We start from the raw sequence: 23,756 nt of genomic DNA on the forward strand, positions 1-23,756 counted from the left end.
GGCAGCGTAATGAGACAGAGACTGAGAGACAGACTGAGGGAGAGAGCGACAGACGCAGAGAATAACTTCACCGAATATAATAGCTCCATCTGATAGCCATATACCCACTCATAACCCGTTGGAAAATAAACGCCTCTTAGACAGAATTTCCTCGGTGAAAATTTGTTTTTGACTTGTCATCGGCATAATGACACAGAGGAAAAATGATTTTTGACGGACGGGTGCAATAGCCGAGTGGTTAAAGCGTTGGACTGAGGGTCCCGGGTTCGAATCACGGTGACGGCGCCTGGTGGGTGAAGGGTGGAGATTTTTACGATCTCCCAGGTCAACATATGTGCAGACCTGCTAGTGCCTGAACCCCCTTCGTGTGTATATGCAAGCAGAAGATCAAATACGCACGTTAAAGATCCTGTAATCCATGTCAGCGTTCGGTGGGTTATGGAAACAAGAACATACCCAGCATGCACACCCCCGAAAACGGAGTATGGCTGCCTACATGGCGGGGTAAAAATGGTCATACACGTAAAAGCCCACTCGTGTGCATACGAGTGAACGCAGAAGAAGAGGAGAAGATTTTTGACGATTCTGCATCACAACTGAGAGAAATCGGTTTTCAAGCAGGAAAGAGATGGAGAGAGAGAGAGAGGGTGGTGGTGGGGTGGGGGGTGGATGATTGATGACAAAGAGATGAAGAAGAGAAAGGTCAAAATGTGGGTTCAATGCATACCCCATTTATCAGTTACTCGTCTTTTGTTTAAAAAAGAAAAAAGAAGAAGAAATAAGATAAAATAATGATGCCGTGCTGGTTAACCCTTTCACCGCCAATCAATTTAGAATACAAAATTCCCTTGTGGTATAAACACAGAAAAGACAGTAGCTAAGAATAGCTGGGGATTCCTCCTGCGATGTATAGAAAATATGGCCTATCCTACCACCGAACATTAAGAGCAGTAAGTTCATGGATAACAGACCAATGAATGGTCACCTTTCAGTGACATGGGTCCTCTACCACGCCTGTGCATAAATGCGAGCTTGGCGGTGAAAGGGTTAACACGGTTGTAACCTCTTTCGTTATCGTCCCAAGTTGACTTTTCGTTGGACAATATCACATGGCTCGTGATGACTGCCCGTCCTACCTGGTTACCTGCCACTTAACACACAGTGCGTTTTCAGATCTTTATCAGTCCACAGAGAGAGGGGGAGAGACAGATAGAGAGGGGGAGGGAGAGACAGACAGAGAGGGGGAGGGAGAGAAAGAGACTGACAGACAGAGAGGGGGAGGGAGAGAGGGGGAGGGAGAGAGAGATTGACAGACAGAGAGGGGGAGGGAGAGAGAGAGGGGGGGGGAGGGAGAGAGAGATTGACAGACAGAGAGAGGGGGAGGGAGGGAGAGACAGGGAGACAGAGACACATATAAACAGAGATAGAGACAAAGGCAGATAGACAGACAGGCGCAGAGACAGATAGCAAGACAGAGATAGAGACAGACATTCAGACAGACAGAGACATCAACAGAGGCATAGCGAGTCGTGACAGGACATGTTATTTCTGTATCAACGAGGCCAGTGAAACAACAAGCTGATACATGATTTCAGTTGTTTGTGTTTTTTTTTACAACCCAGCCCCCAGCCAGTTAGATAAAAGAGGGACTGAAACGAAAGAAGCAATTTGTGAACAAATAAAAAGTCAAAACACAATGGAAACGTGTGTGGACCTATCAAAGAGACACAAAAGTAGAGTCAAAATTAACTAAAGCCAACACTTTGATTTTAAACGTTCATAAAAGATATCAAACAAACGTGTGAAATTGACAAGTAGGTGGGGTTTTTTGTTTGTTTGTTTGTTTTTTGCTGGGGGGTTTTGTTTGTTTTTTTTATAATCATTTGTTTTATTCAGACAAAAGTTTAGAGATAAGACAGCTTACAGATCAGGATGTCAGTGAAGGGTTGTCACCTCACTGTGAAAAGACAGAGCTTACAGGTCAGGATGTCAGTGAAGGGCTGTCACCTCACTGTGATAAGACAGAGCTTACAGGTCAGGATGTCAGTGAAGGGCTGTCACCTCACTGAGACAAGACAGAGCTTACAGGTCAGGATGTCAGTGAAGGGCTGTCACCTCACTGAGACAAGACAGAGCTTACAGGTCAGGGTGTCAGTGAAGGGCTGTCACCTCACTGTGAAAAGACAGAGCTTACAGGTCAGGATGTCAGTGAAGGGTTGTCACCTCACTGTGAAAAGACAGAGCTTACAGATCAGGATGTCAGTGAAGGGATGTCACCTCACTGTGAAAAGACAGAGCTTACAGGTCAGGATGTCAGTGAAGGGCTGTCACCTCACTGAGACAAGACAGAGCTTACAGGTCAGGATGTCAGTGAAGGGCTGTCACCTCACTGAGACAAGACAGAGCTTACAGGTCAGGATGTTAGTGAAGGGATGTCACCTCACTGTCATAAGACAGAGCTTACAGGTCAGGATGTCAGTGAAGGGCTGTCACCTCACTGTCATAAGACAGAGCTTACAGGTCAGGATGTCAGTGAAGGGCTGTCACCTCACTGAGACAAGACAGAGCTTACAGGTCAGGATGTCAGTGAAGGGCTGTCACCTCACTGAGACAAGACAGAGCTTACAGGTCAGGATGTCAGTGAAGGGCTGTCACCTCACTGAGACAAGACAGAGCTTACAGGTCAGGATGTCAGTGAAGGGCTGTCACCTCACTGGGACAAGACCGAGCTTACAGGTCAGGATGTCAGTGAAGGGCTGTCACCTCACTGAGACAAGACAGAGCTTACAGGTCAGGATGTCAGTGAAGGGCTGTCACCTCACTGAGACAAGACAGAGCTTACAGTCAGGATGTCAGTGAAGGGCTGTCACCTCACTGAGACAAGACAGAGCTTACAGGTCAGGATGTTAGTTTAAGGGATGTCACCTCACTGAGACAAGACAGAGCTTACAGGTCAGGATGTTAGTTTAAGGGCTGTCACCTCACGGAGACAAGACAGAGCTTACAGGTTACACACACACGCGCGCGCGCGCGCACCGATGTAAGTGTGAATTATTGATTTCTAAACCAATGGATGAACAATCACAATTAATGCACACCAGCATACAAGATGTTCCAAGCTCTGATTTCAAAACCAGTGGACGAACACAGCTGACAACAGATGAACAAGTGCTTCAAACAAGACGACAGGAATTCATGACTCAGCCATGACTGTTGCGACGAAGTTATTCAGCGGGGGCCAGTTGTCGAGTTGCTTCAAACACTGACATGTATGTATGATAGTCAGTCGTGTCCGACTATGACCATTCCAGAACAGCAAAGAAGGCAACTGCTGTCCCGACTATCTGGGCTAGAATTCGATTATAGTGGAGAGTGTATTGCCCAAGTTACATCCACTCTCTCGGTCAAGAGGGTTTTAGGAGAGTCGGTGTTGGGATGGTTCCCAAAGGCCAACTCGCCCCCAAGGCTGCAGCACAAAGAGCCAGTGCAATTTTGCCTCCTAATCTGAGAGTCATAGTCCTTCACAAAAGACTAAGATGTAAATGATTTCCCATTGCTACAGACATCATTGATAACAGTTTTCACTTTGCTGTTGGCCCAACTGTGACATACTGTATCTTAACCACATAGTCCTTACTCTCTCTATCTCTGTATGTCTGCCTCTCTTTCTCTGTCTCTGGCCTGTCAGTCTCGGTTAATCTCTCTCTCTCTCTCTCTGTCTCTCTCTCTCTCCCTCTGTCTCTGTCAGTCAGTCAGTCTGTCTCTCAGTGTCTCTGTCTCTCTCTCTTTGCCTGTCTCTGTCTCTCTCTCTCTCCCAGTGTTGCTTTTGGTGTATCTCTCCTCAGTTCACACAACCTGTTATATCAGCTGTTTAGTTGGTTTTCCCTCCGCTCTGACCGATGGTATCTGTCACCGTCATTGTAATGAAATTGTCATTATGTTTATGCACGCCTGTTGAACTTACAGTGACCCTGTCTCAGTCTCCAACCCGGGCCTTCTACCCAACTCCCTGCCATTTGTTTGACAAAACACACCAGCTGCTGTGTACATGTGTGTATGTGTGCGTGGGGGAGGGTGTGTGTGTAAGTGTGTGTGTGTGTGTGTTCTTGCCATCTAATAACGTCTCTTTATTCAAATATAAGTTTTGAGAAAACTGTATTGGAAATAGTAGTTGTAACTGGAATCCAAAGAACGAGGTCCTTTGTCGACATTCTGTCCCTTCTGATGTTTAGCAGTGTTCCAGACATGACTCCATCAGTAACCAGTCCACAGTGTTCCAGACATGACTCCATCAGTAACCAGTCCATACTGTTCTAGACATGACTCCATCAATAACCAGTCCACAGTGTTCCAGACATGACTCCATCAATAACCAGTCCATACTGTTCCAGACATGACTCCATCAATAACCAGTCCATACTGTTCCAGACATGACTCCATCACTAACCAGTCCATACTGTTCCAGACATGACTCCATCACTAACCAGTCCACAGTGTTCCAGACATGACTCCATCACTAACCAGTCCATACTGTTCCAGACATGACTCCATCAATAACCAGTCCATAGAGTTCCAGACATAACTCCACCAATAACCAGTCCATAGTGTTCCAGACATGACTCCATCAATAACCAGTCCATAGTGTTCCAGACAATGACTCCATCAATAACCAGTCCATAGTGTTCCAGACATGACTCCATCAATAACCAGTCCATAGTGTTCCAGACAATGACTCCATCAATAACCAGTCCATACTGTTCCAGACATGACTCCATCAATAACCAGTCCACAGTGTTCCAGACATGACTCCATCAATAACCAGTCCATAATGTTCCAGACATGACTCCATCAATAACCAGTCCATAGTGTTCCAGACAATGACTCCATCACTAACCAGTCCATACTGTTCCAGACATGACTCCATCACTAACCAGTCCATAGTGTTCCAGACATAACTCCACCAATAACCAGTCCACAGTGTTTCAGACATGACTCCATCAATAACCAGTCCACAGTGTTTCAGACATGACTCCATCAATAACCAGTCCATAGTGTTCCAGACATGACTCCACCAATAACCAGTCCATAGTGTTCCAGACATGACTCCATCAGTAACCAGTCCATAGTGTTCCAGACAATGACTCCATCAATAACCAGTCCATAGTGTTCCAGACAATGATTCTATCACTAACCAGTCCATACTGTTCCAGACATGACTCCATCAGTAACCAGTCCATAGTGTTCCAGACATGACTCCATCAGTAACCAGTCCATAATGTTCCAGACATGACTCCATCAATAACCAGTCCATAATGTTCCAGACATGACTCCATCAGTAACCAGTCCATAATGTTCCAGACATGACTCCATCAATAACCAGTCCATAATGTTCCAGACATGACTCCATCAATAACCAGTCCATAGTGTTCCAGACAATGATTCTATCACTAACCAGTCCATAGTGTTCCAGACAATGATTCTATCACTAACCAGTCCATAGTGTTCCAGACATGACTCCATCAATAACCAGTCCACAGTGTTCCAGACATGACTCCATCAGTAACCAGTCCACAGTGTTCCAGACATGACTCCATCAGTAACCAGTCCATAGTGTTCCAGACATGACTCCATCAATAACCAGTCCATAGTGTTCCAGACATGACTCCATCAGTAACCAGTCCATAGTGTTCCAGACAATGACTCCATCACTAATCAGTCCACAGTGTTCCAGACATGACTCCATCAGTAACCAGTCCATAGTGTTCCAGACATGACTCCATCAATAACCAGTCCATAGTGTTCCAGACATGACTCCATCAGTAACCAGTCCACAGTGTTCCAGACATGACTCCATCAATAACCAGTCCATAATGTTCCAGACATGACTCCATCAATAACCAGTCCATAATGTTCCAGACATGACTCCATCAATAACCAGTCCATAGTGTTCCAGACATGACTCCATCAATAACCAGTCCATAATGTTCCAGACATGACTCCATCAATAACCAGTCCATAGTGTTCCAGACAATGACTCCATCACTAACCAGTCCATAGTGTTCCAGACAATGACTCCATCAATAACCAGTCCATAATGTTCCAGACAATGACTCCATCACTAACCAGTCCATAGTGTTCCAGACATGACTCCATCAATAACCAGTCCACAGTGTTCCAGACAATGACTCCATCACTAACCAGTCCATAGTGTTCCAGACATGACTCCATCAATAACCAGTCCATAGTGTTCCAGACATGACTCCATCACTAACCAGTCCATAGTGTTCCAGACAATGACTCCATCACTAACCAGTCCATAGTGTTCCAGACATGACTCCATCACTAACCAGTCCATAGTGTTCCAGACATGACTCCATCACTAACCAGTCCATAGTGTTCCAGACAATGACTCCATCACTAACCAGTCCATAATGTTCCAGACAATGACTCCATCACTAACCAGTCCATAGTGTTCCAGACAATGACTCCATCAATAACCAGTCCATAGTGTTCCAGACAATGACTCCATCACTAACCAGTCCATAATGTTCCAGACAATGACTCCATCAATAACCAGTCCATAATGTTCCAGACAATGACTCCATCACTAACCAGTCCACAGTGTTCCAGACAATGACTCCATCACTAACCAGTCCATAGTGTTCCAGACATAACTCCACCAATAACCAGTCCAGAAATAGAGCGGTCGTCACTGAATCCTATGGAATAAATCTGATTTGCTACTGCTTCTGTTTTGCGAGTCAATACAATTATCAGTGTTGACGGTAACCGGTTTACAGCAGCGTCATCACTGATAACGAGAGATAGAGAGAGAGATGGGGGGGGGAGGTGGGGGGAGGACAGAGAGAGAGAGGGATGGACATATCGAGGGACAGACAGACACACACACACACATGCAGGCAAAAGAGAGACTGAGACAGAGAGAGTGACAACTTTGTTTTAGATGATAAGAGAGAGACAGGGAAAAAGAGAGAGAGACTGAGACGGAGAGAGAGACGCAGAGAGAGAGAGGGGGTGACAACTTGTTTTAAAAGACAAAAGATTAGCACTCGTGTGCTTTTATTCTTCTCTCTCTCTCTCTCTCTCTCTCTCTCTCTCTCTCTCTCTCTCATCAAGTCCTCAAAAAAGACAGAAACGGAGAGAGACTCCAAAAGGCGATTCTGAGAGCGTAGAAATCGTGTTCAGGTGTTTTTTCCCCGTCGAATTATGTATATGCATGCCTGCGTCGGCGTTCTCAAAACAACAACAACAACAACAAAAGAAACAGGGCACACTTGCATAATATGCATTATGTATGTACATTTGGCTTAGGTGTGTTGATTAATTTGAAGACGAGCAGAGTACGTGAAGATGCGTCACTGTGTGGCAAAAATCTAATTATGCGTGCGTGTGACGACTGACTGCATGCATCTGTTAGGCCTGTTTGCTTCGCGTGAGCAACACACAGGTGTGTGTGTGTGTGTATGTGCATTCATGAACTTGTGTTGCCGTGAGCAACAGATGGGTGATAAATGGGGCTGAGTGTTCACCTCTACCAAACCAATGATCGATTCATCGAGCCACCGAGGCCGGCTTATTAGTGCGTGTATTGATGGTTGCCTGTGTATGAAAACTATAATGCCTGTTGATGAGCGATTTATCGAAGAATGGTCCGGTTAGTTTCGGTGATACACGCTTTGGTATTCTTTACAGACACAGATTCCGTGTGTGTGTGTGTGTGTGTGTTTTGCTTTCAGTTTAAGTATCTTAACTTCTTGATTGATTTATTTCAGTAATCATTTTTAGTCAGTTCCGTTGTGTTCAGTAACACACACACACACACACACACACACACACAACACCACACACACACACACACACAGGCATTATTGATAAACAGACAATGTACACCCTGATCCAAACAAACTGATGACAACACTGTCTTATACAGTGACAGCAGACAGACTGCTGATAACAGCTTTGTCATTTACAGTGACAGCAGACTGCTGATGACAGCTTTGTCATTTACAGTGACAGCAGACTGCTGATGACAGCTTTGTCATTTACAGTGACAGCAGACTGACTGCTGATGACAGCTTTGTCATTTACAGTGACAGCAGATTGCTGATGACAGCTTTGTCATTTACAGTGACAGCAGATTGCTGATGACAGCTTTGTCATTTATAGTGACGGTGACATCAGTCTCCCAAAAGTGTGTGTGTGTGTGCGCGCGTGAGCGCGTCAGTGTGTGCGCGCACATACTGACAGTATAATTTTGAAAGTACATACTTGAGGTGTTTTGTTTAGAGTGCTTTATTCCGACGACGGGATTCAGTTACTGAAAAAAGTCCATGTGTAAGCCAGCTTAGTGTGTCAGAGTCAGTGACATGCTGCATAGCATGATTAGGTCAGCATGGACTTGTGCCGCGTGATCAGTCTGCGTGGGTGGGTGCATGCGTGTGTCGCGACTCAATTCCGAGTGCAGCACTGATACACGCTACACACGCCGGGACTGCGTCTAATTAGTTTCTAAATCCGCCGGAAAGAACTAACTCTCTCTCTCTGAGTCTCTCTCTCTCACGCACGCGCGCGCGCGCACACACACACACACACACACACACACACACACACACACACACACACACCGGCCGTCACACACACACACACACACACACACACACACACACACACGTGTGTAAAGAGGCAAGTTGAGTTTCAGTGACGAACTCTTAGCTTTCGCCTCTTGAGGTCAAGTTGTCCGACACCATACAGTCACAAGATTCTAGGTGTTACTCTTTGGCACACTGAGGTTACAGGCATGTCTGAATCGGCGCGGCAAGCCGCCTGTGGCCGCTGTGCTTTGTGCATTTCAGTTTTATAATTGAGTCATTCCGTATCAGTGTGTGTGTGTGGTTAGAGACAGCCGGAGAGAAAGAGAGAGAGTGCGGGAGGGGGGGGGGGGGGGTGTCGGGGAGGATCAGCACTGACACTGAAACTGACTTGACTGACACTGAGAGCCTGAGATATTTAAACGTACGTGTGATCTAAAGGTTGTTTTTAACGAAATTTCTACTTAGATTATATCCATTAAAAAACAACAACAAAACCTACCACATATCAAACCAAGTCAACCAACCAAAGTACACACAAAAATCGCTTGCCATACTAGCGGCTTTGGTTGAACTGAAACTAATATTCAAAGACTTGAGTGCATTACTACTATTTGCTGTTGACATGTTAAGTCTAGTCTGGTTTGGAAGAAATGAAAGTCATCAAAATGTAAAATAATGTGTTCTAAAGTAGGTATGCAAGAAACTGTATCACAAGACTCTGCCATTCCTAAATAAATATTGTCCTCTCAGGTTTAACAGCTGAGGTCAACGTTCTCTCAGCCCACTTGACGGTGTCAACCGGATATCGCTTCAGCCAATGGTCCTTCACCTTTAACAACACGTCAGTAAACCCAAAAGAAAATGGCCGACTACAGTGGCACGGATGAGGCGGGAAGTGGCTTCTTCTCAAACCTGGCGACCGAATTGTTTACAAGTCCTTTGAATTTAGCCTTGCTTGGCATCTGTGGTTTCCTTATCTACAAAATCATCGCCAGCAGGCGCAGGGCAGAGCCTTCGCAACCAAAGGAGCCCGAACTTCCGCCATTGAAGAAACAAGACTTCACATTGGAACAGTTGAGAGAGTACGACGGCAAAGGAAAGAACGGACGCATTTTAATTGCAGTTAATGGAAAGGTGTTCGATGTCACGAAAGGGAAACGCTTCTATGGACCAGGTAAGCTCTGATCTTCTGCTTTCTTGCCTGCATGCTCATGTGATCTGTCCAGAGCCTGTGTGGAATGGGGAAGTTCAAGATGGAAAGGTGCCGGGTGGGGAGGAGGGGATTGGGGGTGAAAGGTCATAGAGGAGGGCTGATGTCGAACATGACACATGAATTTTTGTTGTACTGTACATGACATGTGATTTTTTGTTCCAAACAATTTCCAGACGTTGGATCCATTTGTGGCAGGAGGCATACAGTCAAAACTCGGAAGCACTTGATGTCCATGGACATTTAAATATTCCACTGACGTTGAACATTCCTTTCTCCCCCCCCCCCCCCACCTTCCAATACTTTAAGAAACGACTGGTTACCTGCTATTGGAAGAAGTAAGACAGTGATTCACACAATGAATAACTGAATGATTTTGCAGATGTGTAATTTGACAAGATCCCTACCCCTTTCCCATTTCTCCTTATCAAAAATCAAAAGTACCATTCCCACACAAAAAAAGAAGTATAGAATGCATGTGTATGAATAATATATATATAACAGCAAACCATTCTGAAGTTCAGTTATAAGTAATTAGTATGATAATTATTCATAAAAAGTGTTTTCTTAAGTAATAGAACTTCTGATGTATGAAATGATTTGCCACCCCATCTTAAACAAGCATCATCTTCTGATACTGCAATAGACCGCTGGAGAGTTCCATGTTTACATGACAAATAGAAGCCCATTACATGGTCTGTGCTCACAAAGTTGATTGGCTCTCCAAAACTGCTAGCAACAAAGGCGATTGAAAGCAGAACGACGGGCGCAATAGCCGAGTGGTTAAAGCGTTGGACTGTCAGTCTGAGGGTCCCGGGTTCGAATCACGGTGATGGTGCCTGGTGGGTAAAGGGTGGAGATTTTTACGATCTCCCAGGTCAACATATGTGCAGACCTGCTAGTGCCTGAACCCCCTTCGTGTGTATATGCAAACAGGAGATCAAATACGCATGTTAAAGATCCTGTAATCCATGTCAGCGTTCGGTGGGTTATGGAAACAAGCACATACCCAGCATGCACACCCCCGAAAACAGTATGGCTGCCTTCATGGTGGGGTAAAAACGGTCATGCACGTAAAAGCCCACTCGTGTACATGTATACGAGTGAATGTGGGAGTTGCAGCTCACGAACGCAGAAGAAGAAGAAGAAAGCAGAACTTGTTAAACAGCAGGTTTCTTTTCTTAACTTTTTGCTTTCATATATGAATATTTTGTTATTGTGCATATGATGGCTCTTCATTGTACAGAAGTTGGCTGTAGCAATGGAGGCTATCAATTAGAAAAATGGAAGATAGCATGTTTGCTACTTTAGTGTAGATGTTGGTGGCCTTTGGCATTGCTGGCGATTTTTAGTAAAAGATACGCAAGAAGAAGATCCAAGATTCTCACTGAACTCTTAAGCAGTCTATTCAGTCAAGAATCAGCAAATGAAATTCTCAACAATTTGATGAATGAATAAACAAACTTGAAAATAAAGCGTCAAACCTTGACCAAAGTTTCTAACAAAGTATGTTACAATACAAAGAAGGGACTATTTAATTAGCTTTAAAGCTTGCCTTTGTTACAATACAAAGAAGGGACTATTTAATTAGCTTTAAAGTTTGCCTTGGCCATATATATCATACTACTACTACCACGGCTGCAGCTGCTGTACTGCTAGAACTACTACTACTACTATTATTCAAACCATAGTTTGATGTCTTTGGTAACTAACTCTGCCCTACACCCGTTGACCAAGCAGTGTTCTGGCACTACAACTGTACAAAACACCTGACCTGCCAAGTGCATGAAAATATATTAAGTGTGGTAACTTCAAATGTAAAGCATGCTAATGTTTGAATCATCTTAAATTTACATCAGTCCTTGTTAGTGCTACAGATTATTAATGTGTTTTTTTTACCTGAAGTGTGACATGATGGGGAAGTTTGCATTCACCATCATTACTTTTCTTGGTGTATGTGGCAGCAGATTGTTTGTGTGTTTTCCTTAAGTATAACATCAGACATGAAAATGGGGATGGGGGAACGTTACATTTGGTGTCATATACTGTACCGTATGAAACTTAAAAGCATCAGTTTGATATGGCACAGTATATATGACACCAAATTGTGGACTTTGTTAATCAATTAATCAGTCTAGGAGTGTAATACCCCCCATTTTAGTAGATTAACAATCACTTCTTTTATCTGTCAACGTCTGCTGTCGTCCTCTTTCAGGGGGTCCGTATGGTTTGTTTTCGGGGCGGGACGCCTCAAGGGCCTTGGCTACTTTCTCCTTGAATGAAGACTCACTGCGAGATGAATATGATGATCTCAGCGACCTTAACTCCATGCAGATGGAAAGTGTGCGGGAGTGGGAGATGCAGTTTACAGGTATGTTTTATAGTTTATTGAAAAAACAAACCAACCAATAAACAATGACGAAACTTCTTTTTTGTGCACAGTGTTTTGTTTAAAAGAAAACAAAGTCACACACACACACACACACACACACACACACAACAAATGCAATCACACACACACACACACACACACACACACACACATTAGCTTTGAAAAGTGAAGATTACATTTACAAGTCCATAAGTCATAATTATCACAACAGTGTCATGAGTATGCATTTTAGAAATGTCCTCTTGCAAACTCGCAAGATGATATAGTTTACAGTACTTTTTCTTTTCCTATAATGATTCATGTCTTGGATGAAGTAAGAAACACATCCATATGAGTTTAGAAGGTCTGGTCTCTCTCTTGTTTATGTGAAACCGTGAAGAATACTCATATATGAACATCAAGTGTGTAGTAAAGCCCCATTTTAAACAGGCCTACTCATGGACAGGCAGTACTGTGTTGTGAAATCAAGTCTGGCGGAATCTGCGTAAGGGAATGGGCTCCTGCAAAGGGTTGAGTACCAAGTAAAACTAAAAGCCCAGCTCCCAACTTTTATGCGAGACAAGGTTTGCAAGGTAGTTCACGGAAGTCCGTCTTTTTCTCTTCATTATACAGTATAGAAACTCAGGCTTTCCAAAACCTGTCTGAAAGCACTTTTGGTTTCTAAGTAATTTTGTAATTTGTACAATTACAGCCCCTGCCTGCCAGCTCACTTTGCATGTAAGAGGTGTTGGGGGTGTGTGTGGGTGGGGAGGGGGGGGGGAGATAGGTTCAGAGAGGTTCATGTAATTTGTAACGTATTCTTTGATGTAAAGCGCTCTGAGCTTGTAGAGAGAAAGGGTGCGATAGAAATGTACGTTATTATCATATTTCTTAATTAATATTGTTGTTATTGCAGAGAAATATGTGTACGTGGGGAAGTTGCTGAAGCCCGGGGAGCAGCCTGCCGACTACACAGACACTGAGGACGAAGGGGGGGACGAGAAGAAACCGCCTGCTGAGAAAAAGACAGACTGAGACGGTCACCATTATCATCGTTGTTTGTCATCATCGTCATCATCATCATCATCTTCACCAGCATTGTCATCATTATCTCTCCCTCCCTTTCTCACCCTCACCTTCAGTCTCTCTCTCTCTCTCTTTTTGCTTATATTTAACCCCCCCCCCCCCCCCCCCCCAACTCCCTCACCACCTTTACTTGAAAACTTTATTGAAATGATATAATCAGTTATTTTTATTTTCCCAATGCCTAAGAGTTGAAGTTTTGATTAGGAGTGACCTAATCTTTTTTTTTTTTACAATTATAATCTTTGATTGATGAGTAATTTTTGATGGATCATCATGATTAGTATCAGACTATTTATTCTGTATTGATGTCATGTCTACCCTTGTGTTTCATCCCTGTGTGTGTGTGTGTGTTGTTGTCCCCCCCCCCCTCCCTCCCGTGATGCTGGTGGTCTACCTGTGTCCTCGGAACAAAGAGCTTTGTTGTGCACGGGTGTGGACTGGCTGACTGACTGTCAGACCCAGGCGTGGATTCCATTGCTTCATGCTCTGGGCTGGCTTGGCTGCGTGTGTGGAATGTTTGTCATGAGACAAATCTGGATGGTGTGCAGTCAGCTCCATTCGAGTGCTGGAAGAGTGTGCAAGTGCTGTTTTTGTTTGGATAGTTGCATCTGTGAAGTTATCATTGGGACTGTTTTGCTTGGAGCATGTGGATGAGTAATGCTAAAAATGTATTTAGTGGACATTAAAATCATGCGCTGTGTGTGTGTGTGACTGTAAATGCGCGTGTTTACCCTCAGTTGATATAAAATACATGCTGTCTGTGTGTGTAACTAAGTTGTGTGTTTGCCTCAGTCAGTACAAAATACACACTGTGTTTTAGTATGGAAGTTTGCCTCACGTCGATAAGTGCATGGTATGTGGGAGTGTAGATGTGTACATTGGGTGGTAGTCTGAACAGTGGGTGAAGTGAATGGGTGAAGTGCTGAAGAGGGGCCTTGTCCCAGATTGGGTTATCAGAAAGAATGGAGGGGCTGTGTGATGCTTTCTGTATATAGTGGATCATTGATTCTGAGATCTTCCGTGTGTGACATGCTGAGCGCGCCGATGTGGAGTCCACGACAGGGGGAGTGGCTTGTGATGTGGGCGTTGGTCGTTGGGTTCTCTGGTGTACGTTTCATCTGTCGATGATGGCTTCACTCCCAGTTTGGTATCCAAGCATGGTGATGGTCGTCGTCACTGTTTGAAACATTCGGGTTAGAACTCGGACTGAAAACATGGCACAGAATATTAATTTGCAATGCTTTAATATAACACTACTTGGTCTGCACAGGAGATAAACTCAATGCTTTCAATAAAACACGCTGCACAGGAGATAATTTGGCTATGCTTGGTCATTTTCATGTTTCAGTTTGTAGACCTTTCTTTTGAATTAGATGTTTTGACATGGAAATCAGAAAAAAAACCTATTTGTAGATGGGGAAGTGATTAGAAATTCTGCCATCAAATGGAAGTTTTAGGTCAATATGAATTTGATTTACTCAGAGTTATGGTGGAATATTCAGATAATATAGAAATACTTGGAATATGAATATGACTGGGCTACAACACACTCTATATACTTGCGACATTTACTCTGACAACACATGCACAATCACAGCACATTCACACATGCAAACATACATGAGATAAACATATGTGAGTTAATGGAAGTATGAAACTTGCTTTGTGATTTTGTTGTGCTTCAACAGGAAGAAAGAGATTACTGGTATCTTCAAAATAGCTGCTTGGAAATGTAGTCTGAGGACTGTCCCCTGATGGAAAGTGAGACCCTAGTGGCTGAGGTTTCTTGCAGGTCTGGTGAAGAGAAATCTCTCTTTGCAGGTAAAACCTATTTTGCTATTGATGAGAGTGGATGGTGTGCATGCTCAGCTCCTCAGACAGTAGTTGAAATGGAGAATTGTTTGGGAAGTTTGCGGAAGAGTATTGCTGTGTTTTTGTATAGATCCATAGGTACAGGCAGACATGAAGACAAATGGAGGAACAAGAAAAACCACATGGAAGAATTGGATGGGGCCCATTTCAGTCATTGTGTTTCATGTGACAGACTTCTTGAAGGTGTGAATGTTGGCCAGGGTCCTCAGGTCTACCCTCTTGGCACTGTGAATTGTCCGCTTTTGACCATGAAACGTCCATGAATTGTCCGTTTCTGACCATTAAAAGTAACAGGGGCACAAGACGAACTGGTGGCAGTTGCGTCATCGCCGTTGCAGATTTATTAATGTACGAAAGCCTTGAACCCATGCCCCTCAAGACTGCCCTTGGGCTTTGGTTCGTATGGTCACCCAGTTGTTATTCCTACTTGGGCACTTATAAATTTAGGACTGGTAGTTAAATGCTTTGCAGTTTGCGCACAATATCTTTTGTACAGCACCTTTTTGAAGAGCATTACATTAGTGTAAGGGAAGGCCTAGTTGTGTCAGGTTTGGCAGCTGACCACAGAAAAGCAGTATTAGCAGTTGGTTATTGCTGACTTGATTCCTCACCTCTCTAACCTCTTGCAATTTGAGTTGAGTGCAGTGTTTAAAAGTGCTTCAGTATTAACACTTGGTTTGTTTGGTTTTTTGCAGATTGTAGTTGCAAGACTAATTAAAATGAACAATAATTATCTGTGCTGTCAGTTACTTGTATGACCCTGTACTTGAGAAAAAAACAAACATTGCATTTTGTTTTCTTCAGTTTCAGAAAACTTCTTTTTTTTCAAAATTTTTAATACAATTTCCTTACATATAATATATACTTTGTGGTCACATGCCTTTTTTTTTTTTTTTTTTAACTTGCAGCAAAGATGACTCATTTTGGTGCTGCAGAGTTTGAAAGATACCAGTCTGTGTGTACAATGAAAACGTTTTGTATTGGTTGTTATGATAGGAACAGCCTGATTTTTTTTGTGCTTGACAATTGCCTGCATAGCAGTCAGTGGGTGGTTTGAGAGGTTAGGAGCCACCCAGTGTGAAAGCTGATTAACGCTACTCACTATCTCCTCTCCTGTACCCACACCAGTGGTATGTCCAGCTGATGGACACAACACCTGAAGGCCATAGGTGTGTGTACTTCTCTCTCTGTCTTTGAGATTGAAATAAAAAAGTGTCATGGAAAATAACATTGCCTTCTGATATACACAGTGCATTGTGCCAATCTGGCCATAGCTGATCGCACCTCTCTCTGACATTGAAATAAAGTGTTTAATAATATATATATATATATATATATATAAAGAACATTTCCATCTGATATATAATATAGACCTGTTTGGCTGTAGATAGTTGCATCTGTCACTTTCTCTTTGAGATTGAAATAAAAAGTGTCATAAAATGGTATTTCCTTCTGATATACATGTACTTATTTGGTCATGTATAATTGCATCTCTCTCTTTCTGTCTCTGAGATTGAAATTTAAAAAAAAAAAAAAAGTCATAAAATGGCATTTCCTTCTGATATACTTATTTGGCCATGTATAATTGCACCTCTCTCTTTCTGTCTCTCAGATTGAAACAAAAGGTATAATTTAAAAAAAAATCTTCTGGTATATATGTGCCCATTTGGCCATAATAATCTCTTCTATTTCTGTCTCTGAGATTGAAACATAATTTTTATATATACTTTGGTTTTTTTGTGTTTTATTTTAACTGATATTTTGATTGTGTTCCTGGAATACAGGACTTTTGACAATTCTTATATCCTGTCTGTACTGATTGCATAACTTGGATTGTATAATTTGATCAAGGAGTGCAGATGAGATGGCTTTGGTCATGAGATCATCACTGTAGACTTTGAATTTTTAGATGGTTTTCATTACTCAGTAGACATCACAGATTCTCAGAAAGTTTTGTATTAAATTTTGACTTCAGGAACTGATTGGGCAGGACGTAGGAAGGAAATGATAGACAAAAATATCGTTGTGGACAGTGAACATTTTTTATGTGTAGTTTGGGTCATAGACCCTTGGAAGCATAATCACGTAAAGTGACGGGCAAAACAGGTTGATATTTGGGATCCTATACTTTGTATAAACATGGAAGGCAACGTAGAGTCTTTGATATTATGTTTAGGTAGCTGCAACAATAGAACTGAAAGGGCATTTTTTCCTTGGTTCAGAGCTCTGTAGACTAACCTGGCATGTATTGTCATAGAAACAGAGCATCCATCGTCATTGTATTACTCTTTGTCACGACAGACTTTATCACCGTTGAAGGTTCTTGTGAACCATATTGCCTTGCATTCATACTTCGGGACAGCAGTTGCCTCCTCTGCTGTTGATGGTATAGTCGGACATGATTGACCGTCACACATCTGTGTCAGTGGTCAGCTGGTGAAGAGTTGTGTGGATGAGCTGAAGAGATTGTCGTGTTGGCTTCATTGTTTGATCACAAGTTTCCGTGCACCTCACTGCAACAAGGAGCTGTCAGCATGTATGCACATCAGTGACAGTGGACTTTTTTCAGCACAGAAACTGTCAGACTTTCAGCTGATTGCTCACCTTCACCACTTTTACACTGGTAGTATGAACTCTTCAAGGACTTTGCTTGAAGGGGGGGGTGTGTGTGCGTGCGGGGGAGGCAGGAAGACATTGAGGAGCAGCACCCAGTGGAGAGGCTACATGGAGGACAGTTGTTGCTATGAACATGGCAACTGTTCAGGAATTATTGTGGCAAAAAGAATTGAGGCATTATACAGACAGGGGCCGTGTGAATACTGCTATGGAAAGCTTGTCAGGAGTGCAGAGTTGACAGATAAGGAAATCTGAAATGGTCCAAAAAATGTGAATATATTGACAGTTGCACTTGCATATGTAACACATTCAGCATGCCACAATCAGTTTTATTTTATGTAATTTCTGTATTTGAGTAGGTAATAGAATGTTTGTATTTGCTTTGTGTGAAAGCAGGATATGTGTCATCTTTCCCTCTGTGAACCTTCAAGCCGCTCACTGGATCACAATGCCTGGCTTCATTTTGAACTCCTCCAGAACACACACATCCGCTGTATAAAGATTAACTGGTTTTCCTCTCGACTCATCCAGAACACGCACATCTGCTGCCATAAAGAACTAAATATTCAATTTTGTTGGACTGAACAGCTCATGGTGGTGTTTTTTGTTTTTTTTTTAATCAGTGGGCTGATGACTATGGGACAGCTGATTTTTTTTTCCTGCAGGCTACAGCAGATGTGGTTTAACATGAATGGCTCTGTCCACATGCTCTACCACCTTGAAACAAAAACTTAATGGGGTTTTCGGTTGTTCTGTCAGTGTGCATTGAACATAAAGTGTTGGGTTCAGCGTCAGCCAGCCATTTGTTGATGTCAACGGGCAGTCTGCTGTACTTGGCATGGTGATCGGTTCATACTGTACAACAGGTTCACAGGATCCTGACTGCCATGAGGCAGTGTGACGGAATGGATCAGGCATGTTTCTGATCCAGTGTTCAGCAGTCATCGAGATCTGAGGTCCTGTGTCCCTGGAAAAGGCGTTCAGCAGTCATCGAGGTCTGAGGTCCTGTGTCCCTGGGAAAGGCGTTCAGCAGTCATCGAGATCTGAGGTCCTGTGTCCTTGGGAAAGGTGTTCAGCAGTCATCGAGGTCTGAGGTCCTGTGTCCCTGGGAAAGGCGTTCAGCAGTCATCGAGATCTGAGGTCCTGTGTCCTTGGGAAAGGTGTTCAGCAGTCATTGAGGTCCTGTGTCCCTGGGAAAGGCGTTCAGCAGTCATTGGGGTCTGAGGTCCTGTGTCCCTGGGAAAGGCGTTCAGCAGTCATGGAGGTCCTGTGTCCCTGGGAAAGGCGTTCAGCAGTCATTGGGGTCTGAGGTCCTGTGTCCCTGGGAAAGGCGTTCAGCAGTCATCGAGGTCTGAGGTCCTGTGTCCCTGGGAAAGGCGTTCAGCAGTCATCGGGGTCTGAGGTCCTGTGTCCCTGGGAAAGGCGTTCAGCAGTCATCGAGGTCTGAGGTCCTGTGTCCCTGGGAAAGGCGTTCAGCAGTCATTGGGGTCTGAGGTCCTGTGTCCCTGGAAAAGGCGTTCAGCAGTCATCGAGGTCTGAGGTCCTGTGTCCCTGGGAAAGGCGTTCAGCAGTCATTGGGGTCTGAGGTCCTGTGTCCCTGGGAAAGGCGTTCAGCAGTCATTGGGGTCTGAGGTCCTGTGTCCCTGGGAAAGGCGTTCAGCAGTCATGGAGGTCTGAGGTCCTGTGTCCCTGGGAAAGGCGTTCAGCAGTCATGGAGGTCTGAGGTCCTGTGTCCCTGGGAAAGGCACATTCCTTCAGTTTTCCCCACCCCACCCCAGTTGTGAATGGGTTGGTACCCGACTTCGGTCAGGGAAGGTTAAAACGGTGCAAGGAGAGGATTGGATCCTACCTTCCTGTGCCTAGCCCCAGACACAGTGGATGTGAAGTCACTGCCTTCCTGTGCCGAGCCCTGGACACAGTGGATAGGAATTCACTGCCTTCCTGTGCCTAGCCCTGGACACAGTGGACAGGAATTCACTGCCTCAATGGCATTAAAAGACTACAGGATCTTGAACCTAAATACGATGGAAACTGCCTGGTGGATTTTGTTCACAGGAGTGTCGAGGTCACATTTACATTGCCGTTGCTTGTTATGATGTTGATGTTAACAGACATCTAGAGCCAGTGCTGGTATGTTTGTGATTATCATGGATGTATCAGTATGTTGTGTTATCATTGATAACACTTGGTGGTTGTGGTTGCATCCGTGCTGGCAGTTGTGGAAAGCCTGTTGAAATACTCTTTTCTTCAGACAGGAAATTCTGATTTGGAGACAGCATTTAGTCGGGGGTTGGAGTCTGAAAAATTATTCATCTGTACATTATTTTGTCAGTGGTATCTTTTACGTTACCCCGATATGATCAGAACAAGAGGGAGTAGTATTTCAGTAGTTAGTGCAGTGACAAGTGTATTACTGTGTTGGTACTCTTTTGTAAGTTGACCAACCACACTAGCGGGATAAAATATCAATAAACCAATCAGTAACCAGGTTCCCTTCATGTAGAGATCTTCATGTAGAGATGCTTGTCCTAGCGTTAATCACCCATTTGGGGGCTTCAGGTGTGATTCGCTGTGGAATGTTTGAAGTGTGGACACCCAAAACTGGCCAGCAAGTGAGTGCTGGCATTACACCCCCCCCTCACACAGTGCCTGTCAGCTGTGGGGACCGGGGATGTACGACGGGGAAGGTTTTGGGAGGGCTGGTGACTGGGGGCACACTGCAACAGGTTGCAGAATGAAGATACCATTGCCATGCTAAACATTCATCAGTCTGCTTCTGTCACCTGAACCTGTCTGTTCACACTGTATTCAGTTTAATAATTAAAAAAAAAAATGCTATATTAAAAAAAAAAAAAGAAGTAAAATAACAGAAATAAATGAAGAACTTTCGTACTTTCTCTCGATTCATTTGTGTATCGTGTGTGCGTGCATGTGGTATCTTTGATACAAATATCAACTGTTTTCAGTGCCATGTTTTACACACATGATCCAGCGTTCAGCTTATAACCTCATCAGTTGGAAGTGAAATCATTACCACTGATGTGCCTCAGCCTTGCAGCACTGTTCAGGACTCCGGGCTAAGTCAGATCCCTTGTTGATCAGAGGCCTGAGTGGGTGCAGTCCAAACAGAAACACTGCAAACACACTTCAGTGTCCGTTATAGTCATGACCAACTGCATTATCACACAGGTGTAGATGGACAGAAGAATGCTGCAGGCAAAAAAAAAAAAAAAAATCCCATTGATGAGTGTTTGTTAAAATAGAACTGGGTGTTGCTTTCCAAGACGAATTGCTCCCATCTTTAGGTAGAAATATATCCACTCCACCACCCCTCTCCAGGAAAAAAAGACTGCCATTGGAAGTGTGCATTGGTGTTAATGTATAGTAGTATGAAGTGGTGTTTAGAACTGAACAGCAAACTTTGTTAGAGTTTCATGCATTTGAGTTCAAAGTGAAAAGGAAAATGTTTTTTCATTCGTGCAGTACATATATTTTCAAGCTAAATAATTTCATGCGTCATGAACAATAGAAAACTGTTTTCAATGATATCAGTAGGGCTTGATTTCCCAAGCCTGTAATGACCCTTTTGTGGTCAGCGGGGCGATACTAAAAATGATTTGATGTCTTTCCATTTCCAGTGACATTACCTGCAGCAGCTGCAAGACATTAGAACTGTGACACGTGCATTTGACTTACTGGGGAGAAAATTGAGAGGTTGTCTCCCAAGTCTGATAGACAACTGAATATGTAGGTTAGAAAAACAAAAACAAAAAAACAGAGAGAGATGCTCTCCTGATGGAACCCTGTGGGTGAAAATTTGAGAGTAGAAATAAAAGGACTATTCTTTATAACTGAAACATACAAGCATCAAGTTCATACATGTACTTGTAAGCATGGACACTGACACACACACACATGACCAGCAAATGTTAAACACATTGGTCAATAGGACGGTTGGCAGAACAGAAACGGGGGGGAGAAAAACAGCAACCTGCTTTAACAGCTTGAGTACCAACAACAACAGAAAAACAAACAAAATTTTGCTTTTATTTCGCCTCCACATAATATTAATTCTGTCCACATTCAGACGCTATTGATAACTGACTCAGAAAAGAAAAGAAAAAGTAGTCTCCTTCAAATATCCTTGATGTTCAAAGCAGCACAATATCTTTGCTGCACAGATTCGCACACAGGGTATTCAATGACTTGGCCTGACGTACAAGTGATCACACAGTATGACACAGCAACTCACAGAACTGTCACAGCTTGCCTACCAATTAACTGGCTGATAACAGTGAACATGAGTGGATGTCTGTGTCGGTGATTTTTTAAAATACTGTTTCAAGCTTTCTCGTTTTCCTTGTGTAACACATTGCAAACTTACTCTTGATATATAATAATCTAGGTTTTTAAAGGTAGAAAAATAAGAACAAAAAAAACCCAGGCATCATGTAAACAGATTTAATGAATCAATCAAAACGAAAAGCTTTAAAGTTAACATCAACCAAGAAACACGTACACACAATTTTCATATCTCCTTAACCCTTTTACTGCTTTCGACAAGTGTGATTGTCAGTGGAGGGCTGCCACATGGCTGAGGTAAGACAGAGCTTTGTAGATCTGAATATCACTCACCATTCTTCATTTCAACATCTTCCTCTTGAGAACACATCACTTTTGGTCAGATAAATCAATCACACCTCTTAAATGTACAGAAAAAAAAAAAGAAACAGCACTTCAAATACAACACTGACCTTATTTCACAGCACTCTAGGGATTAACTGCTTATCTCCTGTTTGACTGTGACATGGTGTGGGAAGATGGATAACTGAAACCAGTGGAAGCATCTTCCAGACAGGACACGTGCTCTTATCTCTCATTGATAGCTGTGACTTCATTGCCCTGTACTGCTGGACAGTCCCTGAAGGTAAAAAGGCATCAGTGAACACACACATGGCTTGGATGTCTGGCTGTATGACGAGGTTTTATTTCTACATTTATTTAGGTGGCTGGGTGTGCTGCCCTGTTCTTTATGTCGGCCTACTGACTAGTGGCATCACTGCAGATCCAGGAGCGACTCACAATATAAAAAGCATTTGGTACTGCTTTTCTATTTATTTCATGTATTGCTACCTCACATACTAATCTACATTTTTTAGCCCCAAAGTCTTCGGTTGTGCATAACATCACTTCATTTTAAGGAGTTGCTATCTTATGTACTGATCTAAACCATATTGCAACATAGTCTTCAGATCTGCCTAACATCACTATTCATTTTAAGGAGTTGCTATCTTATGTACTGATCTAAACCATATTGCAACATAGTCTTCAGTTCTGCATAAAATCACTATTCATTTTAAGGAGTTGCTATCTTATGTACTGATCTAAACCATATTGCAACATAGTCTTCAGATCTGCCTAACATCACTATTCATTTTACGGAGTTGCTGTCTCATGTACTGATCTAAACCATATTGCAACATAGTCTTCAGTTCTGCATAACATCACTATTCATTTTAAGGAGTTGCTATCTCATGTACTGATCTAAACCATATTGCAACATAGTCTTCAGTTCTGCATAACATCACTATTCATTTTATGGAGTTGCTATCTTATGTACTGATCTAAACCATATTGCAACATAGTCTTCAGTTCTGCATAAAATCACTATTCATTTTAAGGAGTTGCTATCTTATGTACTGATCTAAATCATATTGCAACATAGTCTTCAGTTCTGCATAACATCACTATTCATTTTAAGGAGTTGCTATCTCATGTACTGATCTAAACCATATTGCAACATAGTCTTCAGTTCTGCATAACATCACTATTCATTTTAAGGAGTTGCTATCTTATGTACTGATCTAAACCATATTGCAACATAGTCTTCAGTTCTGCATAACATCACTATTCATTTTAAGGAGTTGCTGTCTCATGTACTGATCTAAATCATATTGCAACATAGTCTTCAGTTCTGCATAACATCATA

At 43.0% G+C, this 23,756-nt stretch overlaps 1 protein-coding gene across 9 annotated transcripts in view; it reads left to right on the forward strand.

Moving 5' to 3' along the window:
• LOC143299040 (membrane-associated progesterone receptor component 1-like) overlaps positions 1-20,656 on the forward strand; it is a 26,791-nt gene extending 6,135 nt beyond the window's left edge. Inside the window, exons 3-6 of one of the 9 annotated variants that reach the window (XR_013057455.1) lie at positions 9,363-9,786; positions 12,038-12,193; positions 13,110-18,992; positions 19,032-20,656. Coding sequence is in view for 1 of the 9 variants with exons in the window: in XM_076612130.1 (XP_076468245.1) it covers positions 9,474-9,786; positions 12,038-12,193; positions 13,110-13,228 (588 nt within the window). In the remaining 8 variants the exon portion in view is untranslated. Of the gene's footprint in view, positions 1-9,362; positions 9,787-12,037; positions 12,194-13,109 lie in introns of all 9 variants that reach the window. The other 8 variants (XR_013057458.1, XR_013057456.1, XR_013057460.1 and 5 more) reach the window with 8 other exon arrangements.
• Positions 20,657-23,756: the final 3,100 nt, after the last annotated feature.

Source organism: Babylonia areolata, chromosome 24, assembly GCF_041734735.1.
Source record: "Babylonia areolata isolate BAREFJ2019XMU chromosome 24, ASM4173473v1, whole genome shotgun sequence".
In the NCBI taxonomy this organism is placed as follows: domain Eukaryota; kingdom Metazoa; phylum Mollusca; class Gastropoda; order Neogastropoda; family Buccinidae; genus Babylonia; species Babylonia areolata.